Source organism: Lacerta agilis, chromosome 8, assembly GCF_009819535.1.
Source record: "Lacerta agilis isolate rLacAgi1 chromosome 8, rLacAgi1.pri, whole genome shotgun sequence".
In the NCBI taxonomy this organism is placed as follows: Eukaryota; Metazoa; Chordata; class Lepidosauria; order Squamata; family Lacertidae; genus Lacerta; species Lacerta agilis.
The window spans coordinates 38,114,942-38,140,750 of record NC_046319.1 but is presented as its reverse complement, the minus strand read 5'-3'; the positions used below and the strand labels follow the sequence as shown (position 1 = coordinate 38,140,750).

General features: G+C 47.2%; 1 protein-coding gene across 3 annotated transcripts in view; it reads left to right on the top strand.

Annotated features, from left to right (window-relative positions):
• The first annotated feature begins 8,622 nt into the window (after positions 1–8,622).
• ZFPM1 (zinc finger protein, FOG family member 1) overlaps positions 8,623–25,809 on the top strand; it is a 121,903-nt gene continuing 104,716 nt past the window's right edge. The window contains exon 1 of one of the 3 annotated variants that reach the window (XM_033157006.1): positions 8,623–9,047. In XM_033157006.1, the coding sequence (XP_033012897.1) occupies positions 9,008–9,047 (40 nt within the window). In that variant the 5' untranslated portion in view covers positions 8,623–9,007. Of the gene's footprint in view, positions 9,048–20,417; positions 20,466–25,809 lie in introns of those variants that run through there. The other 2 variants (XM_033157005.1, XM_033157008.1) reach the window with 2 other exon arrangements.

Genomic DNA, 25,809 nt, shown 5'->3' with positions numbered 1-25,809 from the left:
TCCCTATTATCATTGGATAAATGTTGGAAGGGTATATGGAGTTATCCAACCCCCGAGCCTCCTGAAGGCAATCCTGTACTGTATAGGGAAGGGTTTTTTTAACGTTTAATGTTTTATTATGTTTTTATATATGTTGGAAGCTGCCCAGAGTGGCTGGGCAACCCAGTCAGATGGACGGAGTATAAACAGTAAAATGATCGTTATGGAATGGGACGTCCTTATTTTCATCAGAGAAATGTTGGAGGGTATGCAATTCAAAAAATGTCCTCCTTTCCCTGCTGTGCAACTCCCCAAACAGGATACGGACCTGAAGCACTAAAATCTGGTCCAAAGTTTTATGCCAGTTTGTGCTTTTCTGTCCCTTCCAAAATGGTGGCCATTGGTTTGTCTGGTTTTTTTCCCCACAGCACAAGGAGATTCTTTTCAGATAGCAGCTGCTAAGGAGACCTGCAGGCTGTCATTTCTTTCCAGGAGGGATTCAAGTGCATACCAGAGATTTAGATTTGTGCAATTAAACTTGCTTCAAGGGCTCTGCCACCCTAGCCAATGCAACAAATATACAGTACTTTTTATATTTAAAAAAAACCAACAACTTTTTGTGGTTAGGGAAATGGCAGGGAAATGCACTGAAAAGGGTGAGATGAATATATGATTCATGAGAAGGCACACAAACATTGCAGAAACAAATGAGGGTGAGTGCTCATTGACCCACAATGTCCCCACAAACAAATCAGAGTGAGTGCTCAGTAAAGGCTGGGCATTGTCTAACCCAGGCATAGGCAAACTCCGGCCCTCCAGATGTTTGGGACTACAGTTCCCATCATCCCTGACCACTGGTCCTGTTAGCAAGGGATGATGGGAATTGTAGACCCAAACATCTGGAGGGCCAGAGTTTGCCTATGCCTGGTCTAACCTGTGCATAAGCTTTGTGCAATCAAATCAGGATGAGTGTGTAATGAACAGGTCATCTGGAGGGGCCCTAAGAGACTGTGGACCTCAAAGAAATCAAATGTTCTCCACTGTGTATAGTTAGGCTCTCGGGGCAGGACTTTGGGGGCAGAAGTCCAGTGTTCCACGTAGCAGAATGAGCAGAAAGACTCCTGGACACAGCAGGGCTGACTTCCCACCTGTTGAAGGCATACCCTGCAACATTTCTCTGATGAAAATAGGGAACCCTATTCAATAATAATAATAATAATAATTTACTATGCTATGGGTAGCTCAATGTCAGAGCATCTTTGCATGCAGTAAGGTCACGGGTTCAATCTGCAATGGCATCACCAGGTATGACTGGGAAAGACCCCTGCTTGAAACGCTCGAGAGCCATTGCTGCCAGTCAGTGGAGGCAACACTGAGCTAGTTAATGGTCTGACTTAGTGCAAGGCAGCTGCTATCTATGTTCTAGGCTTGAGGTCCAGCTTCCTGTCTGTTTGCAGAAGGGGAGCGGGCAACATCCTGTCCTTTGCCTCGGACAGCAAAATGTCTTGTGCCACCTCTGGCCTCAACGCCCCTGAAAGGAAACTGTAGGGACCTCTTAAATCTTCTTGGTGAAGGAGGGTGACGAGACTCCCCAGCAGCCTGAGAGCTGGCTCCATTTTGAAGCCTCCTAGCTGCTCCTCTGTTCCTTTTCTCAAGGAAGACGCTCGCCTCCGCAAACGTGCAAGGTGTTCAAGTAAATAATGCTCCGCTCATCTGCATTTATTTATTTATTTATTATGATAAAATGATGGGAAATTTATATGCAAATAGGCCGTAGCCCCTGGGGTTCTGGCACAACGCCAAGGCAGACTGCCTCTCTCCCACCACCTGTCATTCTAGGATTTTTTAAACCTTTGCTGCATTAGCAAGATTCCAGCCTCATCCAAGAGAGACGAACACACACACACGAGAGAGAGAGAGAGAGAGAGAGAGAGAGAGAGAGAGAATATATCTGCATTTCATTTACCCCTCAAAAAGTACCACTGGTCCCTATAACATTATGTCCTAGTCAAGGCAGGGCTATAGCTGCCTAGGAGAGCGCCTGTTTTCAGCCCTTTACATCCCAGAAGGTCCCAGATTTGATCCCTGGCATCTCCAACCACAAAAGATCAGGTGATGGGGAAGGCATAGGAATCTGGGAAGCTGCCTTATACTAGGTCCTTGAGACCAGTATTGGCTGTACAGACTGGCAGCAGCTCTCCAGGTTTTCAGGCAGGGGACATTTCCAGCCTTACCTGCAGATGCTGGGAAGTGCACCTTCTGCATGGAAAGAAGATGCTGTTCTCCCTGGAGAGAGACAGATTGTTGGATAGACAGTACAGGGCTAGGTGGAATAATAGCTTGATCCAGTAAAGGTCCGGGATGTTCATTAGGCTTCTGAGTGGTGGTGGTGGCAGCAGCAACAACAACAACAGCAGCAGCAACAACAACAACAACAACAACAACAGGGGTGTTACCAGTTTGAAAATGAAAGGATGGCCTGGTCTTTGAGGCCTGGAAGCCATTGCCACCAAATTTGGAAAGGGGCTTTGCTTTCCACCAAGAGACCCCTCTCTTGCGTTGCTGCACTTCTCTGCTGGAAACTTTCCCCCTGGTTCCTAACTTAATTTATGTCAAAATCCTCCCTGCGTAGCTTGACCTCTTTCCTGGAGTCATGTGGTGCTTAAAACTCATTATTCATCCATTGAAACAAGAAGTTAATTAAAAACCCTTTATATGTTTTTTTTAAAAAAAAGTTTTGATGAGTTGTCAGCAGTCTTGCCTTGCTGGACTAGAGATAGCACAACATGCAAAAGTTTAGCAGGCGATCAGGAGATGCCTGCATTTCCCGTTGCTTTGCAAGAGGAGTGCTGAGGGCGCAGCGTGCAAAGCCATTTTTGCAGCCGCCATCAGATCCTTGGGCCCATCTCCAGCAGTGCAGATCTCTCAGCTTCTTGCCGTTGGGTGAAGAGCTCTGCTCTCCCTTTCCTCTGAGGTGCCAAGTTCCTAGAGGAACTTCCCAGAGTGCAAAGTTTTTATTTCTGCATCTTTCAGGGTTTTGGAAAGCCAGAAAAACAAACCAAAAATCTCACATCAGGCAGGGTAGCCAGATGTGGTTGGATTGCAGTACCCATCAGACCCAGCCAACAGATACAATGGTCAGGAATGATAGCCCAGCAATGTCCCGGGGGGGCACCACGTTGGCTATCCCTGTGTTACATGTGAGCCCACTTTCCATACCGTTTGCACCTGCAGATGTTTCAGGGTGGACATACTGCTTCATTTCCATGCAAGTCCCAGAACCTGTTGCTGAAATCCTGTAACTTTTCTTACTACAAATGTCCCAGGAGGTTTTTTTTCTTCTTGTTGGGGGGGGGGGTTGTCCCTCTTTCATTGCACTATAGCACAAGAGTGCCCCTCCAGATGGCAAAAATGTGGCAGCAATGGGGAAGCATTGCAGAATGACTCATAAAGCAGAATGATGTGTGGCTGGCCTTTATAAATCCCCTGCTAATGCACTGTTATGGTGTCAATAACGTTGCAGAATATCTCCATTAAGAAGCAACAACCTCTTGAGTCGTTGCTGAGCTTAACCCCAACACACCCAGTGTTGCCTGCTTCTTCCAGCTCTCAGAGAAAAGGGGAGCAGGAGAGTGGAGTGCTGGCTGGTTTAATTTGCACGCCAGCTACCCAGAACCATCTCCAGTCCAATCCACAGCTGTGATTTCAGAGCAGTTTGGCTTCCCAGCTCTGGAAGCAGGTTGTTTTCTTGGCATTGCCTGGAGTTATCCTTCTGTTGCATTATTGCCTTTCTGCGTGGATTGTGTGTCAACAGAAGGCTGCGGGGAAATAAAACATCACACCCCGCCATAAGGAAGAACGTGATTGTTCAGTGTGTCGATCTGGTTGGCAGGAGTTGAGCAGGTTTAGGGTTAACTTTAAAATCTTATATGCAACAGAAACAGCAAGTATAATTTACTGAATTTGGGATTCACCCCAAAGGTTTGAAAGAACTTGTCACTTTAAATCAACACGCTATTCTTTCTTTCTTTAAGCACTGTTTTGATTGTGTGCTACACATGCCAGGTGGCTTGGGAAGCATGTTAAATGAAGCTCAAATTATTTACATTGAACTGATTCCACCTAGGCTCTTGTGATGCCCAATTGCACTTTGGTTGCTAGGCAAAGGCTTTCCCAACAGATTAAGGTGGTGGGTGCACAGCACCCCGTGGTAACTCTTAGTATGCAAAGTCTGTGGGTTTGGGAGCAAGCCTGTCTACTGAAATGATCCTTCCTAGCAGCATTTACCCAGAAAGGGAAGCCCTGTTACTCCAAAGGGATCCATATAAGTGGTGCTCTGTTTATGCTTCGTGAGTATATTGTGATGGGAGGAGCCATAGCTGAGTGCTGGGGCTTCTACTTTGCATGCAGAAGGTCGCAGGTTCAATCCCCAACATCTCCAGGTAGGAGTCCTCTCTCAAACTCCAGAGAGATAGGTAGGGATTGAACCTTGGACCTTCTGCATCCCAAGCAGATGTTCTACCACTGAGCTTTGACCCTTCTCCTCAGCCATGCCAGTATAAATGCAGACTGGGAAAGATACGTCATTGGGAGTATTGAGGGAAGAGGAAGGTCTTCAGCAGGAGTCCCCATTCCACACACCCGGACCATGCAAAGCTGATAATAGGCCCAGACCAGATGGGAGATGGGGACCCCATTTCAATAATTGTAGGCCCATGCCAATTACGCCCACCCAGCCACCCCGTTGTTTTGCCACACACTTACCAGTTTTCTGTTTGGAGGGTGGAAATGAGAGAACTGGCTTCCTCTCTGGTGGTCTTCCTGATTGTGGCATGCCTTCCCCATCTGGCAAAAACCTTATCATCCTTCCTGCACCAGGCAAAGCTGTTTTGATTCTCTCTGGTATTTGGACAGTGCTAATGGTCTGACTTACGAATGTTTATATTTTAATGCTTGTGCAATTGTATTTGATATTTGTAAACCACTTAGAAGCCTATTTCGGCATTCGGCAGTAAATAGTAATGATTTATTAAATCTCTATACCGCCCTTCATCTGAAGATCACAGGGTACTGTACAAATAATAGTAATAGTAATAATCCATAAGAAAATCTTCTGGTTTTATTATGTGCTGAATACGTTTTCCCAAATTGCTCTATAAGAAGGGGAAATGTTCATTCTGAATGGGCAGTGAGGGAACTCTGATAAGGAAGACAGAGAAGAGAAGTGAGTTAGAGAAGAGCTAGGGCGGTTTGCTTTGGTGCATTTCCATTTTGATTCAGGTTGTTCCTCCTCCCCCTTATTTGGTCCCATCTCTAACATCCACATTCTTCTTCCCTTGGGTTAACTCAAGAGTAACACAGCTTGGCAGGCTTGGATTTCTTCACCTGTCCTCATCCTGCCAGACGTCTGCTTTGAGATGTATTATTAATATTAATATTTTGCAGAAGCTGCCTGCACACTTTTGTTTTCTTAAGTCAATGAGGACTAGAAAGCTGCTATTTAAGCTTCTGTGGGTTTTGTATCAACAGGCTAGATTTTAGCATGCAAAAGGGCAATCAGGAGTTATGTGGAGTCCTAAGTGCCTTTGAGCTTGACAGAATATGACTCATTATGATGATTCCAGAATTTCTGGCAATTTTATGATGTCCTTGGGTAGGGTGGAATGACAGATTTTGTTTTGGAAGCAGGTGACTTCCTTCCTGAAATCTCCTGGGCAGTTCATCAGGGCCATGGGAACATTTGCCAAGAGGCATTACTCCATCTGTCCCTGCTTGGCTCTCAGGGGGCACCATTTTTTGCTTGCAGTTTTTGTTTGCTGCTGTTGTAGCTTTTGAAATCACATTTTGTGCTCTTTGAATTTGCCTGCACAAGGCAACTGGGTCACACTCAGCTCCGTTTATTTATAACAGCATCCAGGCCATCTTTAGGTCTCGTAACTGGACTTATTAAGAGTTTATTGAAATTCCTTGCAGAGATGGAGCAAATGAGGGGTGAGGTGAAGTCCCCAGATAGAAAACAGCTTAACGGGGAACATGATCCCCAGTGTCTCTAGGTAGGGCTGGGGAAAGATCCTGAGGCCCTGGGGAGCCCCTGCCCGTCAGTGTAGGCAATGCTGAACTAGATGGACCAATGGACAGTATAATGCAGCTTCCTATGTTTATATCCAGAGCACCAGTTTCTTCAACATACAGCTCAAGATTTTCTTTAACAAGAGAGACCTTTGGAGATTGGGCAATGTTGTATTAATTCAGATCTATTTCTTACCCAACACTTGTTCCTGTCTCCTATTTAGAGCAGCAATCTTTAATCCATCACTTTAATTGGGGATCAGGCAACACCTTTCTAAACAATGTTAATATGTATTCAAAACCCGTAGCTGGGTTGCCAGACCTCTAGGTCTGACCCAAAGTTCCCAGGTTAAGAAGACTGTGTGCATGCAGTTTACAGGCTTCAGTCTGGCTGAAAATTATAGCATAAACACTCAGGCAGGGGGTTGTCCTCTCTCCACTTCCCCTCCTGCCCCTCTCCCAATTAACCTCCATCTCCAGTAACTTCCCCCTAGGTCTGAGTTTGGGATCTGGAATATCGGGGTCTGAGATGCTCCTGACTTTGAATCCCTTTGCATAGCAGGTTCCCATCTTCTTTCCTAGGATTAAGGGTTCATCAAGAGGTTCAGAACCTGTGGCTTGAATCAGGAGGGTAAAGTGTTTAAAATAAGTAATGGCAAACTACAGGTGGTGACCAGTGGGGTGTATGAACTGGGAAGGGGTGGGAATAACCACAGAGAGGCCTCCTTTTGTCCTGTTCTTCCTTGAGAAAGGGTGTGTACAAAATTAAGCCTTGTTCCATTTCCTTTAGGGAGAACAGAAAGGAGGAATGTGTTGCTAAAAGCTGCACTTCCACAATTTGTCTGCCCCATAAACTGGTTTTCAAGAGCAAGGCTCTTGATTCCACTTTTTTTTATTCTTAAAATGATTTTTATTTAAACATTTATTCCAGTTTAAATCCTTCAAAAAAAAAAAAAAAAAACAGCAATAAAAGCACTCTAGCAGAGAACGGGGGGGGGGGATACAGAAAACAAAGGAATATGTAGAGGACAGGAAGAAGGAAAAATAGTATATTAAACATCACAAACCAAAAATGATCACACTGTGAATTAAAACTACCATTCTCTAAGAGATTTTAGGGCAGATGTGGGGAACGTTTGGCCCTCCAGATGTTGGTGAACTACAACTCCCATCACCCCTAGTTTATTGACCATGCTTGCTGGGGCTCATGGGAGTTGTAGTTCAGTAACATCTGGAGGACCAGAGGTTCCCCACAACTGTTTTAGAGAGGACATTTTTACTGATAATTTTATTGGGGTTTTTTGTAAACCATTTTGAGGTTTTATTACAATCAAGGGGTGTATTAATCTTCTGAAACAAATTTGGCTCTATGGAGTCTACATTGGAATGAACAGGTACAGAGCTGCTTTGTGGGTACCCCTCACCTGTAAAAGGTTGTTGGAGCTCCAGGTAACTTCAGTGGCAAAGAGTGTTTGCCCAGCTATACTTGGCTCACCAGCTAAGGCCATTCCCAGATTTGGACAGACTGGTCTCTGTCATCTGTCAATTTCAATGTGTCTACTGTGGGTACAATTTAGTTGGATACAAGGGGGGGATTGTTTGTTTTTGTTGATTGCTTCAAAACTATAGTGTATTGTTTTACTCATTTGCAAATGCATGGAATTTAATTAATGGACTAAAGCATGATTAATCATGTAATGCACAGGTGGGCAACCTGACAGCTCCCTGAAGCTGCCCCTTACCTTCCATCCTATCAGCGTCCCTTCCGTCTTGAGCATTTCCTCATTTTTCCTGGCTTTTAAAACATGCCCCCCCCCTTTCTGTGCAGACCTCAGACACATACACACAATATTTCTTTGAGAGTAACTCATCAAACCCAGAGAGGCTCATTTCTGAGTTGACCTGCACAGGAAGGGGAATTCTCATCTCAGCTAACTGTGGAACAGCTGAAGTGGGACACTCAGTTAATATGGAATTGCTACTTGTTTGCTTTGACTGTGTACCCACAGTCGGCATGTGACGCCAGAAGGAATGCAGCCCTCCACAGAAAGAGGTTCCCTATTCTTGGACTAGAATTTTTTTTTTTTTAATGGTGAAAGGCTTATAGACTGTGGCACTACTTGTTGGGGAGCCAGTGTGGTTTAGTGGTTAGACTGTCGGACTAGGATGTGGGTCAAATCCCGTCTACAAAGCTCGGTCACCATTTCTCAGCCTAGCTAGCCTACCTCACAGGGTTGGTGTGAGGATAAAAGGAGAAAAACCATGAAAGCCAACTCTGATCTCCGCGGAGGAAAGGCAAGATATAGAATGCGAGTAATGAATTAATCAGATGGGTTGAATCACCGCGGAGGGTAGGTCATTCGGGTCCTCACCTCTCCCCAATCCCTAATTTACTCCCCGCGCGGCTGTAGCTCCGCCCACTCCCCCTTCTTGCATCCACCTTATCCGGTGGGCGTGGCTAGGATCCGAGCGGCTGCCCTATGAGCGGCTGCGCCTGTGCCCTGCTCGCCCCGAGACCACGCCCTTTTGGAACGTTCGGCGGTTTTGATACATTTTCAGGTTCCATTGAGAAAAAAACAGGCACGCGCGCAGAAGCCCCCGTAGAAATCTTGCAGAACGGGAGCCGGGAGGGGAAAGAAAGAGAGCGAGAGAGCGGCGCTGCGGGAAGGAAGCCGGAGCCCGCCGAGTGCCGGATCGTCAGTGGGGGACGCCGTCGCTGGCGGCGGCGGGAAGCACTAGAAGACGACGCGGAGGAGAGCGACGGAGGCGCCACCGCCGGGCGAGCAGCCCTTCTTCTCCTTCTCCTCCCGGCCAGCTCGCCCTGCTTGCCCGCCGCCCAGCCCTGGGAGCGCCGGGTGGGCATGAGAGCCGCGAGCCGGCCGCCCCCCGCCAACCTGCCTCTGCAGCCGCCGCCGCGAGAGGAAGACGAAGCCGCCGCCGCCGCCGCCGCCGCCCCGCGATGTCCAGGAGGAAGCAGAGCAAGCCCCGGCAGATCAAACGTGAGCAGCGCCGCCGCCCCGACAACTTTGCTGTCCGCCCGCTCCCCTCCCCCGTACACCCGTTCTTTGCCGCTTCCCTCCCGCCACCCGGGCTCGGAGTAACGTCCCCCCCCATCCCGCTAATTTCTTCCTTATTTGCTTTTCTGTGTCCTGCCCCCCCCCCCCCTGGCCAATGCACCTAAAGTTGGTGGTCGCTGTCAGTTCCTTCACCGCTCCCTCCCCCCCCTTCCCTATTTCCAGATGTACTCAGAGTTGGTGCTTCGAGACTTCTTCCTCTCTCCCCACCCCGCCAAACTCGGAAGGGTTCTCCTTCCCCGGAGGTTTTCTCCCTCCACCCTTCTTGTATATTTGACTGGGAAATACTCCTGCCTTGCGGCGCGCTTAGACCCCCCCCCCCCCGCTGCTGCCAATTATCCAAGAGTGACAAGGCGTGTGTCTGGGGGGCTTTCTGTCCCCAACCCTTTCCACTCGGGGCTAATTGCCAGGGACCGTCCTCTTTTCTGCACTTCCACGCTTCCACCACTTTGGTCTTTGCCTTTTCCCGAAGGCTTCGGGCCAGTTTCACGTCCCACTTCCTTCCATGCAACTCCTGGATTATCGGGTCCTCCCCGCTCCATCCCCCTCCCAATAGTCTTCCTTGCTGGTTTAGGTTTTAGGTCAATCCTAAGAGTCTCAGGGCCTGGAGGGGGGATTGCGCGAACCTATTCCAGTCCCTCCCCCGCTGCTCAACCGCCTGCCTTTTACTTGACCCTCGTGGGAACGAACTTGGCTGTCTGCGGGGTGGGGGGGTGGGGATGAGGCGTCATTTTGACAGCTGCCCTGTAGATGGAAGGGGGGCGGCGGCGGCGTTGTCGCTCCTTGTTTGTCCCCGGATAAGAGGAATTGATACCACCCCACCCTCGCTAGCAATGCTTCTTATTTACACAATGACCATTCTTGGAAGCTCCCCCCCAGCGCCTCCTCAGAAAGCGGCAGCCTGCAAGCCAGACTACCCGGTGAGGGGGTCTCTCGGGCTCCGCGGCAGCAGAAGTGCCCCCTTTTGGGGGTTTGGCAGCGCGATGTCCTTTGCCCCCCCCCATCTCCCTGCTCCATCCCCGCCCCCTCCTCTCCTCCTTCCCTGGTGCGATCGCCAGGCCGATAGAGCCGCCCCTGATGAGAGCCGAGATAAAGGCTTTAAAATATTCCTTTCTGCAAGTCCCGTCCTGATAAGATCGCCCTGTCGGGATGGGCTGAAATTGCGATCTTATCTCGCGCTTGACTCACTCCCATCTCCTCTTGCATTAGGAAGCCTCATCTTGAGGGACTTTTGCAAATGTTGGCGGCGTGTTTTTTTTTAAGGGGAGGGGGCTTGGGAGAGGGTCTTCCTTAGGAAATTTCTTGGAAGGGGGAGAAAGTTGAGGGGCTCAGACCCTCGTTAAGTTTTAACTAGGACATTTGGTGCCTTAAAAATACATGCCTCTTAGTGTCTGCAGAGTGCATTCTGGTACTCATCATTTATATCCTGATGAGCTTGTTGTCCCTGGAGGAGGAATAACAGAAAAAGGAAGTGAGAAGATTATATCTTCTGAACTAGGTGGGTGTAGACTTGTGAGTTTCACAGCACACTTCATCAAAGAAAATGCTTTCGCATGTGCATTGTTCAGGCATTGAGATTTGTATTTGTGGCCTTTGGAGGTGTGGACAGTTGAAGTGCATGCTGTGGAGGTGGTGCTTATTGAAGGAGGACCCCTCTGCATTTGATAGTGTCCGGTACAGAGAATTGTGTTGCTGGAAATCACTGGAAGCGAGGCCCCTGTGAGAATGTACAGTATCCACATGCATGGGGCAGGAGCAAGCTCGCTGCTGACAATGGGTTCCCAACCAGGTGAAGAGTTATGTGAAAGTTGGAAGTTTGCATAGGCCATGCTTGGACCAATCATGGACATTTTCCTATTTTACATCTCCTACTTGGTCATTTCTTAGTAACTATTCCTGCTGCATCCCAACTCTCCCCCACTTTTGTTTTCTCTTTTTTTGCAGTTGTTATATATTGGAAATTAATAAAACTGTTTGTTTTTTAATGGTACATTTTAATACTCTGCTAGGTTGTGGGAAGGGTCATAGAACCATAGAGATGTAGAGAGCTAGAAGGGACCCCTCAAAGGTCATCTCAACACACACTGTCCCCCATCCAATTTGAAACAATACTGGACCCTGCTTAGTTTTGCAAATGCGCCAGCATTTTTTATTGCTGCACCACCAGGGGGTGCTTGCAAGGTTCCAGGTCCAATCCCTGGCACCCTCTGCCTGAAACCCTGGCGAGCTGCTGCCAGTCAGAGTAGACAGTACTGAGTGAACTGGACCCATGTTCTGCTTTCGGATGAAGCACCTTCCTGTGCCCCATTCCCCCAAGTTCTCTTTATGGTTCTTTCTCCTCCTTGCTCTCGTGCTGCTGGTTATCTTGCCCTCCCTGATGCTTCCGCTCCACATATCCATAACCCAAATAAGTTTTGGTGATCCTTGATGATTTCCGTATCCTGGAACATCACTGTTAGGCACCAACCTCTCCGCAAGTTTAAACTGGGCGTTCATATTGGTATCTCTGGATCAAACGGTTCTCTTGAGGTTCTCAAACTGATCAGTCCAAGGTGGTCTGGATTGAGGTCAGCCATCTATGAAAGTGATTGTTTGTTTTGTGTTTTTTTGGGGGGGCACGGGGGATTTTAATATCAACTACTGGAACATTCCCACTGGCAGGTTTGACTGCTTTTTTTCCTGCTCCCTTCCTTCCTGAACAGATCTTAGCCACTGATAAGGCAGAAAGAGAGAGAGAGATGTGTGTGTGGATAGGGAAGCAGGGCCCCATGTGATAATATTGCTTTATCTTCCCCTGGAAATAATTGCTATACTAAGCTGCATCTACCTGTTTGCCTGCCTGAGGTGATTCCTTTTACTGATAAGAACAAAGCAAACTTTTTAAAGGGTGATATTTACCCCTGCGCACACCCCTGCAATTTCCATCAAGTTTTCTGAATATCCAACTTCTTCCTTGCCTCACAACTTTTTTTTTTTTTTGCTTTAGCCACTCCCCTTGTTTGTGGGGGCGGGACTTTCATGCCATCAGCTACTTGTTATTTTGGATGTCCTCTATTTGGGGGAAAAAGCCATAGCTCAATGGGAGAGTATCTGCTTTGCATGCTGGAATTCCCAGGTTCACTCCCCTTCCCAGCATCTCCAGGATGAGAGAGACTGGTGCCTGAAACCTTGGAGAGCTGCTGGCAGTCAGTGTAGACTGTATTGAGCTTGGTGGGGCAACACTTGTTCCTATACAATAATAAGTTTGTAACAATCTGAGATCCTGCTGGGTTGAAAAGTGGGTTCTAAACCCCTTATCTAAGGGGAGTTGGCTCGATTTGACAGATTTCCACCCATCGCAGTGGAAAACCAATGTGAGGAATTTCCCATGTTCAATATGAGCTTAGCTCCCCTCCCCCTTCCCCAGTTCTTCAGTTTCCCCAGGTTTCAGTCCAGGAACATGAGTGCTTTTGCGCACATGCAGAGTGCATCTTTCCCTTGAAATATTTGGGATTAGGCATATGAGCTCCTAGTTAGAAGGAATGGGTTGCAGGTGGGATTACTGTATATCTGGAACGCTGAAAGAGAATGGGAGGGAGGCTAAGCCCCAGGGGTTTCTGCGATGATGTTTTTGGCATTCAGCTGTGCTGTGCGAAATGCTCCCAGATTCCCTCAAATGATCCGGTGACGTGCGCAATGTGTACACGAAGAGTGAAGTTCACGAGGTGGTTGAGGGGCTGGTCACGTTCGCCCATTTCTTTTTCTGTAACCGGAGGATTTGTGGGTCTTTGTGAATTATCCGGTGTTGGATGTGAACCTTTAAAAAAAAAAAAAAGAAGGAAGAGGGAAATTTCTTAATGACAGGCAGGCTGAGGGACTGCAAGGAAGGCCAAATGCTGCTTCAGTTGTGGGCTTAGGAAAGGCGCAAAGTGATCTGCATGCTTCTTTTCTTTGGCCGAGGAAAGTGGCGCCATCCAGGACTGCAGGCCTCTTAGCCGCCCTGTGGCACATGCCTAGCAGAGATCCTGTGGCTTCCATCTTCCGGGAGATGCCGTTTGTTTGGGTGGTGTGTCTTCCTCTCTCTCCTCCCCCCCCCCCGCCCCTTCTCCTTTCAACTTTCCACCCTGTTTTGTCTTGCCAGGAGTTGTTAGGTCTTTGTGAGCTGCTGTTGTGCATTAATTTTCCAGCTCCTTTCTTGTCACCCCCGTGCGCTGTTCTCCGCTTAATAAGGAGCCAAAGGTGATCCGAAGATGGATTGGGATGTTTGCAGGGATGGGCAGCTCTGTGAATACATTAAGCTGACTTGCACTTGAAAGCTCCAGGCTGCTGCTGCGGCTCCTCCTCTGGTTTCTTCAGAGATGCGAAGGGATGATAAAGTGGAGGGTGTTGATGGGAGGCCAGATAGAGATGGCCAGAACTGATGAAGGGGTTGGAGATGGCAGATAGGCACCCTTTATTGTGCCCACCCCACCCTCCGTTGGCATGAAAACGGCAGTCAGCAAGTACACAGGGCAGTGAAATACGTGGGTGTTTAGAAAAAATTGTTCTTTTTGTTACTTTGCTTTCTCTCGAGGGGGAGAAAAGTATGCATGAGTTAAGGCTCTTGTAACTGAGCTGCAGACCTTTTTTTTTCCTTTTCCTTTAAGTAGATGTCAGATCATCTCTGCCTTCCTGATTCATATCTGCTGACTTGAGTTTGCTTCACTGCTTCTTGGCTCCATTTCTATTCTCAACCCCCCCCCCCCAAATGCCTGATGTGAAATGCAGATAAATTTGAAAGAAGGGGGGGATCTACAAGGGGGAGGAAGCCTGGGAGATTGACAGAAAGTGATTACGGTAGATGAAGATGAGACCCTGGATTATATTTAACCAGCTAGTTGGTGTATGTTTTTTTTTATTGTTGTTGTTATTACTATGATAATGAATTGCTTCTCAGGTCACAGATATGCTGCCGTTTGTTTGCATTTTTTTAAATAGGAGAAATACTATACTAGTGGTTCCCAAACATTTTGGGTCCTCTACCTTATTAAAAACATTATTCAAAATAGCAATTTGCCCAGCACACTAAGGAAGATGATAACACACTAAAATTGATTAATTGCACATTTATTCAAAATTCAGTTATAAAAATATTTAGTTTCATTAATTCAACCAAATTCGTGAACTTGGTCCAGTGATGCCAGATTTAAAATTCTGATAGTCGTTTACACCTCCAGCACCCCACTCCAAGCACCCCCTTGCCTCTTAGCGCCCCCTAGGTAATTTCAATGCCCCCAGGGGCTGGTACCACTCACTTTTGGCTTTGCTGCAGGCTACACTTTGCCTGCAGGTCATCTCCAGTAGGACCGGGAGCGAACCCTGCCTGAAGCCCTGGGGAGTCGCTCCTAGTCAACCTGCCGAGGGGAAGTCAAACATTTAAAGCACACAATTTCATTCCAAAGACTCCTGGGAATTGTAGTTTACCCCTCACAGAGCTACAGTTCCCAGCACCTTAACAAACTGAAGTTCCTGGGATTCTTGGGGGGGGGAGGGGGCAGAAGTCATGTGCGTAGGGTGTGCTTTCAGTGTATGGTGTGGATCTGCTCCTATAGATGGCCCAGTGGTCCGACTCATTCTAAGTCACCTTCCTAGGAAGATGTCAGTCAATCAACCTGGTGGGCTTGTATGTGCAAGGCGTCTGTTCTCCTTCTGTCCCATCCTGTGGAGGATGTGCGTGCCTTCCGAAGCACCACAGCAGTTGCTTAGCACCCTTACCACCAGCGGTATGAAAGTCACTCTGATTGCCACTGGAGTTTAACCACATCTGTCGTTTATGGTTTGTTTATTTTGGGGCCACCCCTCAGCTGAAGTGCTTGTGAAGGGAGGGCAGTGCACAATAAAAAAATGATAAAACAATAAAAAGTAAAAGTGCAACCTGAGAAGGGCCCAGCCTTGGAACCAGAGCATTTTCTTTCTTATAGCTCTCAAGAAGAAGAGCAAAGGCTTGTGTAGTGTAGCCTCCCACTTCCCAGGAGTAGCCAAGGCGATGCTCACAAACAGGTGCCAAGAAGCCCTGTTCCTCCTCAGCAAGAGGCTTTTTAAAAGCGTACTGACTTTGATTTTGGAGGTAGAGAATAGCCTTCGTGGCTGCAAACCACCAGTAGCCTTACTTGTGCTGTCTAAAGGAACACTTCCCTTTGTCTGCTCCAAATCGCCCACCACCCAGCGTCAAATCCAAACAGCGGTAAAAGGCCAGCAGAGTGGTTTGAAAGCCAGTGTATGTTATGTGCTGGCCAAAGAAAAACTATTTTGGAAAGAAAATCGTATCACAGCTGACGCCAGGCAGACCCTCTATCTACCCTTATACTGCTCCTCTACCGCACTGTGGCCTTGTAGGGTTCGGGAAGCTTTGACCCTCCAGCGACAGCTGGATTCCATCTTCTTTCAGCACCAGGCAGCATGGACAGTGGTCAGGGATGATGGGAGTTGCAGTCCAGCGTCATCTGGAAGGCTGCAGGTTACCCAGCCCATGCTGCACTGACCGGCAGAAGACCGATGGCTGGCAGAGAGATTATGCCCCTGAATACCAGTTTGCTGGGAGTTGCAGGTGGGCAGGGTGCTGCTGTGCTCAAGTCCAACTTGCAGGCTTCCCACAGGCATGTGATTCACCCCTCTGAGGACAGGATGCTGGACGGGTCACCGGCCTGATCCAGCAAGCTCATTTTCTGTTCTTAAGGAACTTCTAACTAGTATTTGCTGAATGTCAAGAGGTACTAATCTGCCCCTTATTTTTCCTCTGAAAAATATTTCATAAGCTATCATTCAGTTATTGAAACGTTGCAGTCCGATGTGCATAATCCTTTTGGGAGAGATGTCATGGCTTTTGAGAGACAGGTCCCTCCAGCTGAAGGCTGCGGGGCTTGGCTGCTACAGTAAATAGGATAGGGTAGATCACATTTCCTGGACCCTTTTTATTTTTTAATGCCATTTTTCTGCCACAAAGCCCTTTTGAATAGTTCACTGTCTAAAGTTTAAATGTTTGTGAAGGGTTTGTTTAGAGCTCTTGCTTTGTATGCAGAGGGGCTCAGTGTCCAACCCCTGGCATCTCTGGTGAAAGAGGATTCTTGTAGCAGACTCCCTACTAAAAAGGCCCAGACTGTGGCAAAGGATAATGTCACTGTGGCTTGTGGCAGCAGCTTCTTTTCAGACATGCTTTTGTACGTCATGTGTACATATGGTGATACACTTCCGGAATTATCATGGGTTCATAGCATTTAGGGCAGCCTCCCCCAGCTTAGTGTCCTCCAGACCTTTTGGAGAGTTTGGGCTTTCAACTGGCATTTGGTTGACCACTGTGAGAACAGGGTGATTGATGGATTAGGTGGCTCTTGGGTCTGATCCAGCAGGGCTCCTGTTATGTTCTTACAACCACAACTTCCATCATCCCTGTCCATTGGCCATGCAGGCTGGGGGGGGGGGATTTAGGCTGTTAAAGGTGAAGATGCAGGGCCTTCCACTTGACTCAGAAGCAAACTAGAGAAGATCAAAAGGAACTGGTGTGAGGTGAGCACCTGGGGGAAGTTAACACCCTCATTCCAGACCAGCTTCTCACCTGTTTTCAGTGACAAGCCTTGTGTGTGTGGCACATGGCAATGCTCAGGTTGAGAGACACCCAAAGCATGGCTTTGTCAAAAAGCAAGTCCTCCATTGTACAGTGCATAATTAATTGGATAGGTTAGATACATCAAGATGGCATTACCTAAAAGGGATCGGACAAATTCATGGAGGAGGAAAGGGGCTATTGATGGCTACTAGTCATGGCAGTATGGAACCTCCAGGTGCAAAGGTAGTCTATCTCTAAATACCAGCTGTGACCAAACATTTGTAGCTCAGTAGCAGAGCATCTCCATTGCATCAGACGGTCCCTGGTTCGTTCCCTAGCATGTTTAGGAGGGAGTGTAGTGCCCCCCAAATGAAGTCCTGGAAAGCTTCTACCACTGTAGGTGATACTGTGCTTGATGGACCAATAGCTTGATTTGGTAGAAGGCTCTTGTGGTCCTAGCTGCTGTCATGCCCTGCTTCTCCAATTCCTGGAGGCTTCTGGTTGGCTCCAGTGGAAGCAGGATGCTGGATTGGATGCACTTCCTTATTTTCTTCTTCAGAATATGGCTGTGTCTCTAAAAGCCAGAGTATGGTGTGAAGGCGCACAAGGCCACCACCTTGCTAAAACCTGGCACATCTGGATCAGTGTTAGGGTGGGTGACTGCTAAAGAACCATATGTATGCCACCACAATGAGAGGAAGCAGTTAGTGAAAAGCCAGACTGCATCCCGGAGCACTCTTCTCACATTGCAACGTGGTTCTTTGAGAGTGTGCTTCCCGGTCGCACATCCCTGCCCCATATCTAGGTCAACCAACCTGTATAGCATTTGCATCGCTCTCCTGTCTGTCTGGATGTTGGGTTCATCTGTCCTCATCTTATGCTGACTTTGGGCAGTCCATTTCCAGAGCCAAACCAGATGATGAGGGTAAAGGAGAAAATAGAGCTCAGTGTAGGGTGTCATCAGCATAAAGATAAAGGTAAAGGGACCCCTGACCATTAGGTCCAGTCGTGTCCGACTCTGGGGTTGCAGCGCTCATCTTGCATTACTGGCTGAGGGAGCCGGCGTACAGCTTCCGGGTCATGTGGCTAGCATGACTAAGCCGCTTCTGGCAAACCAGAGCAGCGCACAGAAACGCCGTTTACCTTCCTGCCAGAGCAGTACCTATTTATCTACTTGCACTTGACGTGCTTTTGAACTGCTAGGTGGGCAGGAGCAGGGACCGAACAACGGGAGCTCACCCCGTTGCAGGGATTCGAACTGCCGACCTTCTGATCAGCAAGCCCTAGGCTCTGTGGTTTAACCCACAGCGCCACCCGCGTCCTGTGTCATCAGCATACTAGCCCCCTAAATGACCTTGCACAGCAGCAGCAGCCACAGCAGCAGCATGTGGCTGTTGAAAAGCAGGGGAGACAGGATGTGACTCTTCAAAACTCTGTAGGACAGTTCGCACCAGGAACAGGGGAAGGCTCCCAGTATTGCCTTCCTCCGAGGTAGGAGCTGAACCCTGGCCAAGCATAGGCTCCCATCCTGTCCCAAACTGCAGAAGGATACTATGGCTGTTGGTTATTAAAAAGCCATCAAAAGACCCAGGAGAATCAATAGTGCCACAGTCTTTCTCCTGGCCAAGGTCATCTACCAAAGCAAGAAAGGCAGTTGGTGCCCCATAGCCTGATGGAAATAGACCCAGGTAAACAGTTTCCTCCCAAAGTGCTTGAAGATGATAACAACCTAAGAGCTGGTCTGCTGGGGGCCCATATAGTCCAGCATCCCTTGCTGACAGTGGCCAACTTGATGCTGTAATGGGAAGTCCAATTGTGATTCCCTGCAAGCTGGTATTCAGAGGCATTTTGAATCCTCTTTTAAGGTTATCTAAGTTGGGATGCGGGTGGCGCTATGGGTTAAACCTAGGGCTTGCCGATCAGAAGGTCAGCGGTTCAAATCCCTGCGACGGGGTGAGCTCCTGTTGCTCCGTCCCTGCTCCTGCCAACCTAGGAGTTCGAAAGCATGTCAAAGTGCAAGTAGATAAATAGGTACCCAACCCCAGAGTCGTCCGCGACTGGACCTCATGGTCAGGGGTCCCCTTACCTTTAAGTTGGTGGCCACCACTATGTCCTATGGCAGCCAATTACATATTTTAACAAAGTGATGGGTGAAGTATTTCTTTTCGTCTGTCCTGAGTCTCCCACCACCCAACTTTATTGGCTCTGGTATTATGAGAGTGGGAGGAAAATTTGTCTCCGTTGCATCCACTTTTTAAAAAACACAAAGCGCCTAATTTTACAGAACTCTATTTGCCTTCTCCCCTTTTACTTGCCTTCCCAACCGCTTTGGCCACGAATGAAGCCCGTAAAACACAAGGCAACTTAGACCCAGCTAGCTGCTGGATGCTCTTCCCCCCTGCCCCGGTTCAGCCAGCGGTGGCAAGCGCCCTGTGGAGGTTTGGCACGTAATTGCTTTCACTATTAAGGGTTTTCAGAGAGCAGCCTTAAGCTCTCTCTCTCTCTCTCTCTCTCTCTCTCTCTCTCTCTCTCTCTCTCTCTCTCTCTCATTCCTCTTCCTTTTTGGCTGGAGCGTAGATGCTGCGTTGAGTTAAGGCAATAAAAGCTTGATTGTAACTGGGAGCTGATGGTGACTCCGATAAGGGGATCAGAACATCCAGCTATCTGCCCATGCCGGGGCTTTAATTTTTAAACCCACTTTTCTGTGTTCTCCTGGGCTTTTGCCCTGGCAATCGGCTAGCTAGTTGTTGTTGTTGTTTTAGTCCCCCCCCCCCAAGGTTGCTGCAAGTCAATCAGATAACTGCAACCGTAACTATAAAGACTATTTTAATACCTTCGTCCACCCTGCATCCTTCATTTTTGTTTTCTGCTCCTCCCATCAGGTTTTTATTTTCTTTTATGACAAACCTACATAGCAACCTCAAGGTGCACCCTGGCACCAGTTGTTTTGTTTCTCTCTCTCTCCTTCTCTTTTGTTCTGCTGTTTGATAGTTGTGGACAGCTGATAATAAAATAAAAGAGAGGAGAAGTCAGGGAGCTGATCCCTAGCCGAGATAGCTGGTTACATTTATTAACTTCAAACACGGGAGTGTGGGCACACACAGAAAATGATCAAACCTCTTGGCAGCTGTGTATATGCGTTTCTGCAAGCAGTTACAGTCCTGGGCTCTTTAGATTGAGGGGAATGATAAAAGCCTGCAGATTGATCTGGTTGCGATTGGGTGGTTGTGCACATTTAATGTTCTTTAAAAAAAACAAAAACACGCACGCACGCACACCTCTCCAAACAAAGCAAAACTCTCTTGTGAGAGCACGGAGGCAGAAATAGTCTGTAAAGTTTTGTAGGAGCATTTCTCGCCTCCCCACCCCGTTCCCCGAAACCCTCCCCCCCCTTTCCGTTTTTTGCTTTCTGCTGAAGCAGATCTGAGCTGCTGATAAGCAAGGGACTCGATCTCTCCTCTGATAAAGATTGCCAAGTAAGATAAAGGTTTCCTTATCTCTACCAAACAGACGGCAGCAGGATTCGCCTACTACAATAACAGACCCTGGAAAGGGGAGGCAGGAGGGCTCCAACGATTTGTTCCATTGCAAATGTGATTAATGCAGGCATTTTAATTATCTGATTGAGATGGGGGGGGAGAGGTTGGGCCCTTCCCCACACTCCTCTTGCTGTAGCGCGCATATATATATATATGTAATATAATGTGTCCTTTTTCTTTTCTTTTTAAACTTGATTTCTCTTCTGGGTCTGTTTATCAGCCCCAGATGTTGCTTCGTTCGAAGTAAGCTTTTAGATCCTTATCTTCCATTCTGCTAAGTGTAGCAAATATGTCTTTTTAATAAACTCGAAAGGCGAGTCTTAAATGCTTGTGGATAGTCCCTGAGCTGTGGTACGGTGGTGTCGCTTATCTGGCACTTAGGTGACTCCTGTCCTGGGTCTGACCTCTCTGCTGCATTGCTTTAGAGTGGCTCTTGCTTATGGGTTGAGCTTAATCTCTTGCACCCTTACTTGGCTGCCTTGCTGGTAAAGGGTAGTCGGGCAAGTCAGCTTCAAGGAACCTCGGGCAGTTTAGGAGATGAAATATCCCAGATTCTACCACCTCCCAAACACAAACCCACCACATGGTGTAGGATGCTTGTTGAAACAATTTGCATAGTTCCTTTCCCCCACCCCCCATTAACAGACTCTTAAAGCAAACATACTTTTTGGAGGGTACTGCTGAGTGTGGAGCATTTAAGGACATGGGAAGCAGCGACATTTTATTTATTTATATGTTATTTATGAAATTTCTGCTTCAAGGATCACGGGGTGCTTTACAACACAAAAATGAATAACATAGTAACAAACAAAAGCAATATCCCCCCCCCCCCCGCAGTTTAAAAAGCCACAGGCCAAAGGTCTAGAAAAGAGGAAAGTTTTTGTCTGATATGCAATGAAGGTGCCTGACAAGCTTCCCTGGGGAGAGCATTCCACAAGCTGGGAGCCACAGCAAAAAAAGGCCCATTCTTGAGTTGCTACCCTTCCACACCTCTTGCCAAATTCTGCACCTGCTGAAGTTTCCAAAACCGTCTTCAGAAGCAGCCCCACGTATAACACATTGCAGTAATCTAACCTTGAGGCTGATGGAGCATAGACAACAGAAGTTAGGCTATCCCTGTCCAGATAAGGGCACAGCTGGGCGACCGGCCAAAGCTGATGGAAGGCACTCCGCACCACTGAGGGCACCTGAGCCTCAAGAGACAGCAATGGATTCAGAATTACCTCCAAGCTGCGTACTGCGTCCTTCAGAGGGAGCATAACCCCATCAAGAGTAGGCAGCCTCCCATCCATCCAGTCTAGGGAACCACTCATTAACAGTGCCTCTGTCTTAACCTGGATTCAGCTTCAGTTTGTTGGCTCTCCTCTAGCCCATTACCGAGGCAAGACAATGGTGTCTATGTGGACATGCTGGGACCTTCAGCACACCAAGCTGGGGCTACATCACTAAACTATGGAGCCCTTCCCACATGCCCTAAGGGTGTCTGTCTTACATGTACCCCTATGCAGCTGCCTTTTACTGGATCTGACCATTGGTCTTCCTAGCCCTGCCTTTCCTGCTGTGGCTGTCAGAGGCTCTCCAGTCTTTCCTGATCCTTTTTACTTGGAGATATCCGAGACTGAAATTGGGACTGCCTGCCTGCAGAGCATGTACACAGTCACTGAGCTGAGTCACACATGGGCCCTGCCAGCTCCTGAATTTCTTGTTGGTATGAATGTAACTACTTCTTTATTTGATTCCTATTTGATTTATTCTGTCCTGTATATATATGTCTACTCCAACATTAAGTCCTATTTGACTTCAGTGGAGCTATTAGGCAGCAATCTTATTGATTAGAACAGTGTTCATTGATTTAAAAAGATTCTGCCAAGGAGAGTGTGTGTGTGCACATGTATAATTTTTAAAGGAAATAGTTTTAGAAGGTGCAGGCAGGAAGCACCCTCATTCCAATAGGCATTCCAAATTTCCCCTCTGCTTTCAAGATGACGTTCGCTATGAAGCATTAGTAAAATCTCTCACTACATCCATTTCTTCCCCTTCTATTTGCCAGGAGGTGATGGGACCAGTGGCCATGATCTTAGTTTTTTTTTATGTTGAGCTTCAGACCATATTTTGCGCTCTCCACTTTCATCCTCATTAAAAGGTTCTTTAATTCCTCCTTACTATCTGCCATCAAGGTTGTGTCATCAGCATATCTGAGGTTGTTGATATTTCTTCTGGCAATCTTAATTCTGGCTTGGGATTCATCCAGTCCAGCCTTTCGCATGATGAATTCTGCATATAAATTAAATAAGCAGGGAGACAATATACAGCCTTGTCGTACTCCTTTCCCAATTGTGAACCAATCAGTTATTCCATATCCAGTTCTAACTGTAGCTTCTTGTCCCACATAGAGATTTCTCAGGAGATGGATGAGGTGATCAGGCACTCTCATTTCTTTAAGAACTTGCCATAGTTTGCTGTGGTCGACACAGTCAAAAGCTTTTGCGTAGTCAATGAAGCAGAAGTAAATGTTTTTCTGGAACTCTCTAGCTTCCTCCATAATCCCAGCACTTCTGGGAGTTCTCGGTCCACATACTGCTTAAGCCTGCCTTGTAGAATTTTAAGCATAACCTTGCTAGTGTGTGAAATGAGCGCAATTGTGCGGTAGTTGGAGCATTCTTTGGTACAGCCCTTCTTTGGGATTGGGACGTAGACTGATCTTCTCCAATCCTCTGGCCACTGCTGAGTTTTCCAAACTTGCTGGCATATTGAGTGTAGCACCTTAACAGCACCATCTTTTAAAATTTTAAATAGATCAGCTGGAATATCATCACTTCCACTGGCCTTGTTGTTAGCAGTGCTTTCTAAGGCCCATTTGACTTCACTCTCCAGGATGTCTGGCTCAAGGTCAGCAACCACACTACCTGGGGTGTATGAGACCTCCATATCTTTCTGGTATAATTCTTCTGTGTATTCTTGCCACCTCTTCTTGATGTCTTCTGCTTCTGTTAGGTCCTTTCCTCTTTTGTCCTTTATTATGGTAATCTTTGTACGAAATGTTCCTTTCATATCTCCAATTTTCTGGAACAGATCTCTGGTTTTTCCCATTCTGTTGTTTTCCTCTATTTCTTTGCATTGCTCGTTTAAGAAGGCCCTCTTTTCTCTCCTTGCTATTTTTTGGAAATCTGCATTCAGTTTCCTGTATCTTTCACTATCTCCCTTACATTTTGCTAGCCTTCTCTCCCTCACTATTTGTAAGGCCTCATTGGACAGCCACTTTACTTTCTTGCATTTCCTTTTCATTGGGATGGTTTTCATTGCTGCCTCCTGTATAATGTTGTGAGCCTCCATCCATAGTTCTTCAGGCACTCTATCCACCAAATGTAAATTCTTGGGTTTCATGATCACTGCAGATGGTGACAGCAGTCATGAAATTAGAAGACACCTACTTCTTGGTAGAAAAGCAATGACAAACCTAGACAGCATCTTAAAAAGCAGAGACATCAACTTGCTGACAAAAGTCCGTATAGTTAAAGCTATGGTTTTCCCAGTAGTAATGTATGGAAGTGAGAGCTGGACCATAAAGACTGATCGCCATAGAATTGATGCTTTTGAATTATGGTGCTGGAGGAGACTCTTGAGAGTCCCATGGACTGCAAGAAGATCAAACCTATCCATTCTTAAGGAAATCAGGCCTGAGTGCTCACTGGAAGGACAGATCCTGAAGCTGAGGCTCCAATACTTTGGCCACCTCATGAGAAGAGAAGACTCCCTGGAAAAGACCCAGATGTTGGGAAAGATGGAGGGCACAAGGACAAGATGGTTGGACAGTGTTCTTGAAGCTACCAACATGAGTCTGACCATACTGCGGGAGGCAGTGCCATACAGGAGTGCCTGGCATGCTCTGGTCCATGGGGTCACGAAGAGTCGGATACGACTAAACAACAACAACAAATGAAACATTAGTGCATGGTCTAAAAACAAAGGGTGGTTTGTGTGTTAGGAGAATTGTTTTATGCTGGTGCACATTTGACGAACAATTTGACTAAATACCAACTAAATACCAACCAACATTCCTTTAATAAGGTGACAGCACTAATTAAGAGGGAGGTCCTGAGATTTTGGGGTAGGGGAGCAGCGAGCCTTGTTGTAGTTGAGGAAACATCCCACTTCTGGCAGATATTGGGGGAGGAATTTGGTTCAGTTTGTATTTAAAGGCAAACCAACATAATTCACACTTTCCGAAACAACCTGTGAATCGAGATGCGGCTCTCCTTTGAAATTCATACTCCTACAAGTTTTGTAGCAGTTCCCCAGTCAAGAATACATATGGAAATACATACACTGTGATAAAGTGTGCATTATTGGTGAAAATCACTTACAAAAATGCAATCCGTTTGAGAAATTAGGAACATTTGCATATAAAAAGTGCATGTTAGGAGAAATTCACACCAAAATGCAAATGAAATACCATGAGGACTTAAACAAATCTAAAACTGATGTAGAATTATGGAGAAGACTGAAAAAATGAGAAACCGAGAGAAGCCAAAATTGTCATTCTGGCCCAACTCCACCAGTGGGGCCATCCAGAAGTTGTTGGACTGTGATTCCCAGCTTCCCTGATCACATGACATGCTGGTTCTGGGGGTTGCTGGGAGGTGCAGTCCAACAGCATCCAAGGGGCCACGGGTTCTCAGTCAAAGTGTCAGGTGGCACAATGGGTCAGTGTTTCTGGCTGCCCACCCAGGGAGAGCTGTGGGCATTGCAGTGGGTTCCACTAGCACACCCTCAGGGTCCCTTCCAGCTGTATAATTCTATGACAGGTTTCAGCCGAAGAAAATGGGGAAAGGGCTGGTTCCTGCAGCAATTTTTTGCTTAGCTTTGTGGTGCACGGAGGGGTGGGGAACCCCAAATACGTTGCGTTTTCAGTTCTTTCAGTTTCCAGAGCTTTCCTTCTCTCCCCACCCAGCCTCATTGCCATGTGCTCACCAGTTCCAGATTAGCATTTGTTGCCTCGATGCAAATCTGATGTGAGTCTTTGCTTTTGGTATAAGTGTCAGCTCCTGCTACAGACAGACCTCAAGGTCCTGTTTGCTCAGAGGGAGTTTGTGCCGCTGGGGTGAGATGCCTGGAATGGGAAGTTTGGAGGAATAAATTAGGAATCAGTTTGAGAGCATGCTGCTTTCCCCAGACGCTTCATCCTTCAAGGCCTGACCCTTAATTTCACAAGTATAAGAGTGCCATTAGCTGGCCTCATGGTCAAGATGGGACACTTGGTGAGCCCACATTCCCCTGAAGTTTAGCTGACTCTGACCAGGGATCAAGAGTTTAGTGTGGCCGGCCCTGCCCTGTGGAACTCCTTGCTAGTAGAAGTTCAGCAGGAGTCATCCCTGTTGCCTGTCCGATGTCTTCTAAGCACTGTATCATTCAGACAGGCTATTCAAACCTGAGATTATTTGCCAACTAGCTTTACTGATGACTTTGACCCTTTAAATGGTTTTAACTGTAGGGTGGTTGTTGTTTTAGATAGTATACATCCTTGTAATGTTTTACGTGAAAGCGTGGCTTATAAATCTGTAAATAGATAAATGCACACTGCACCATG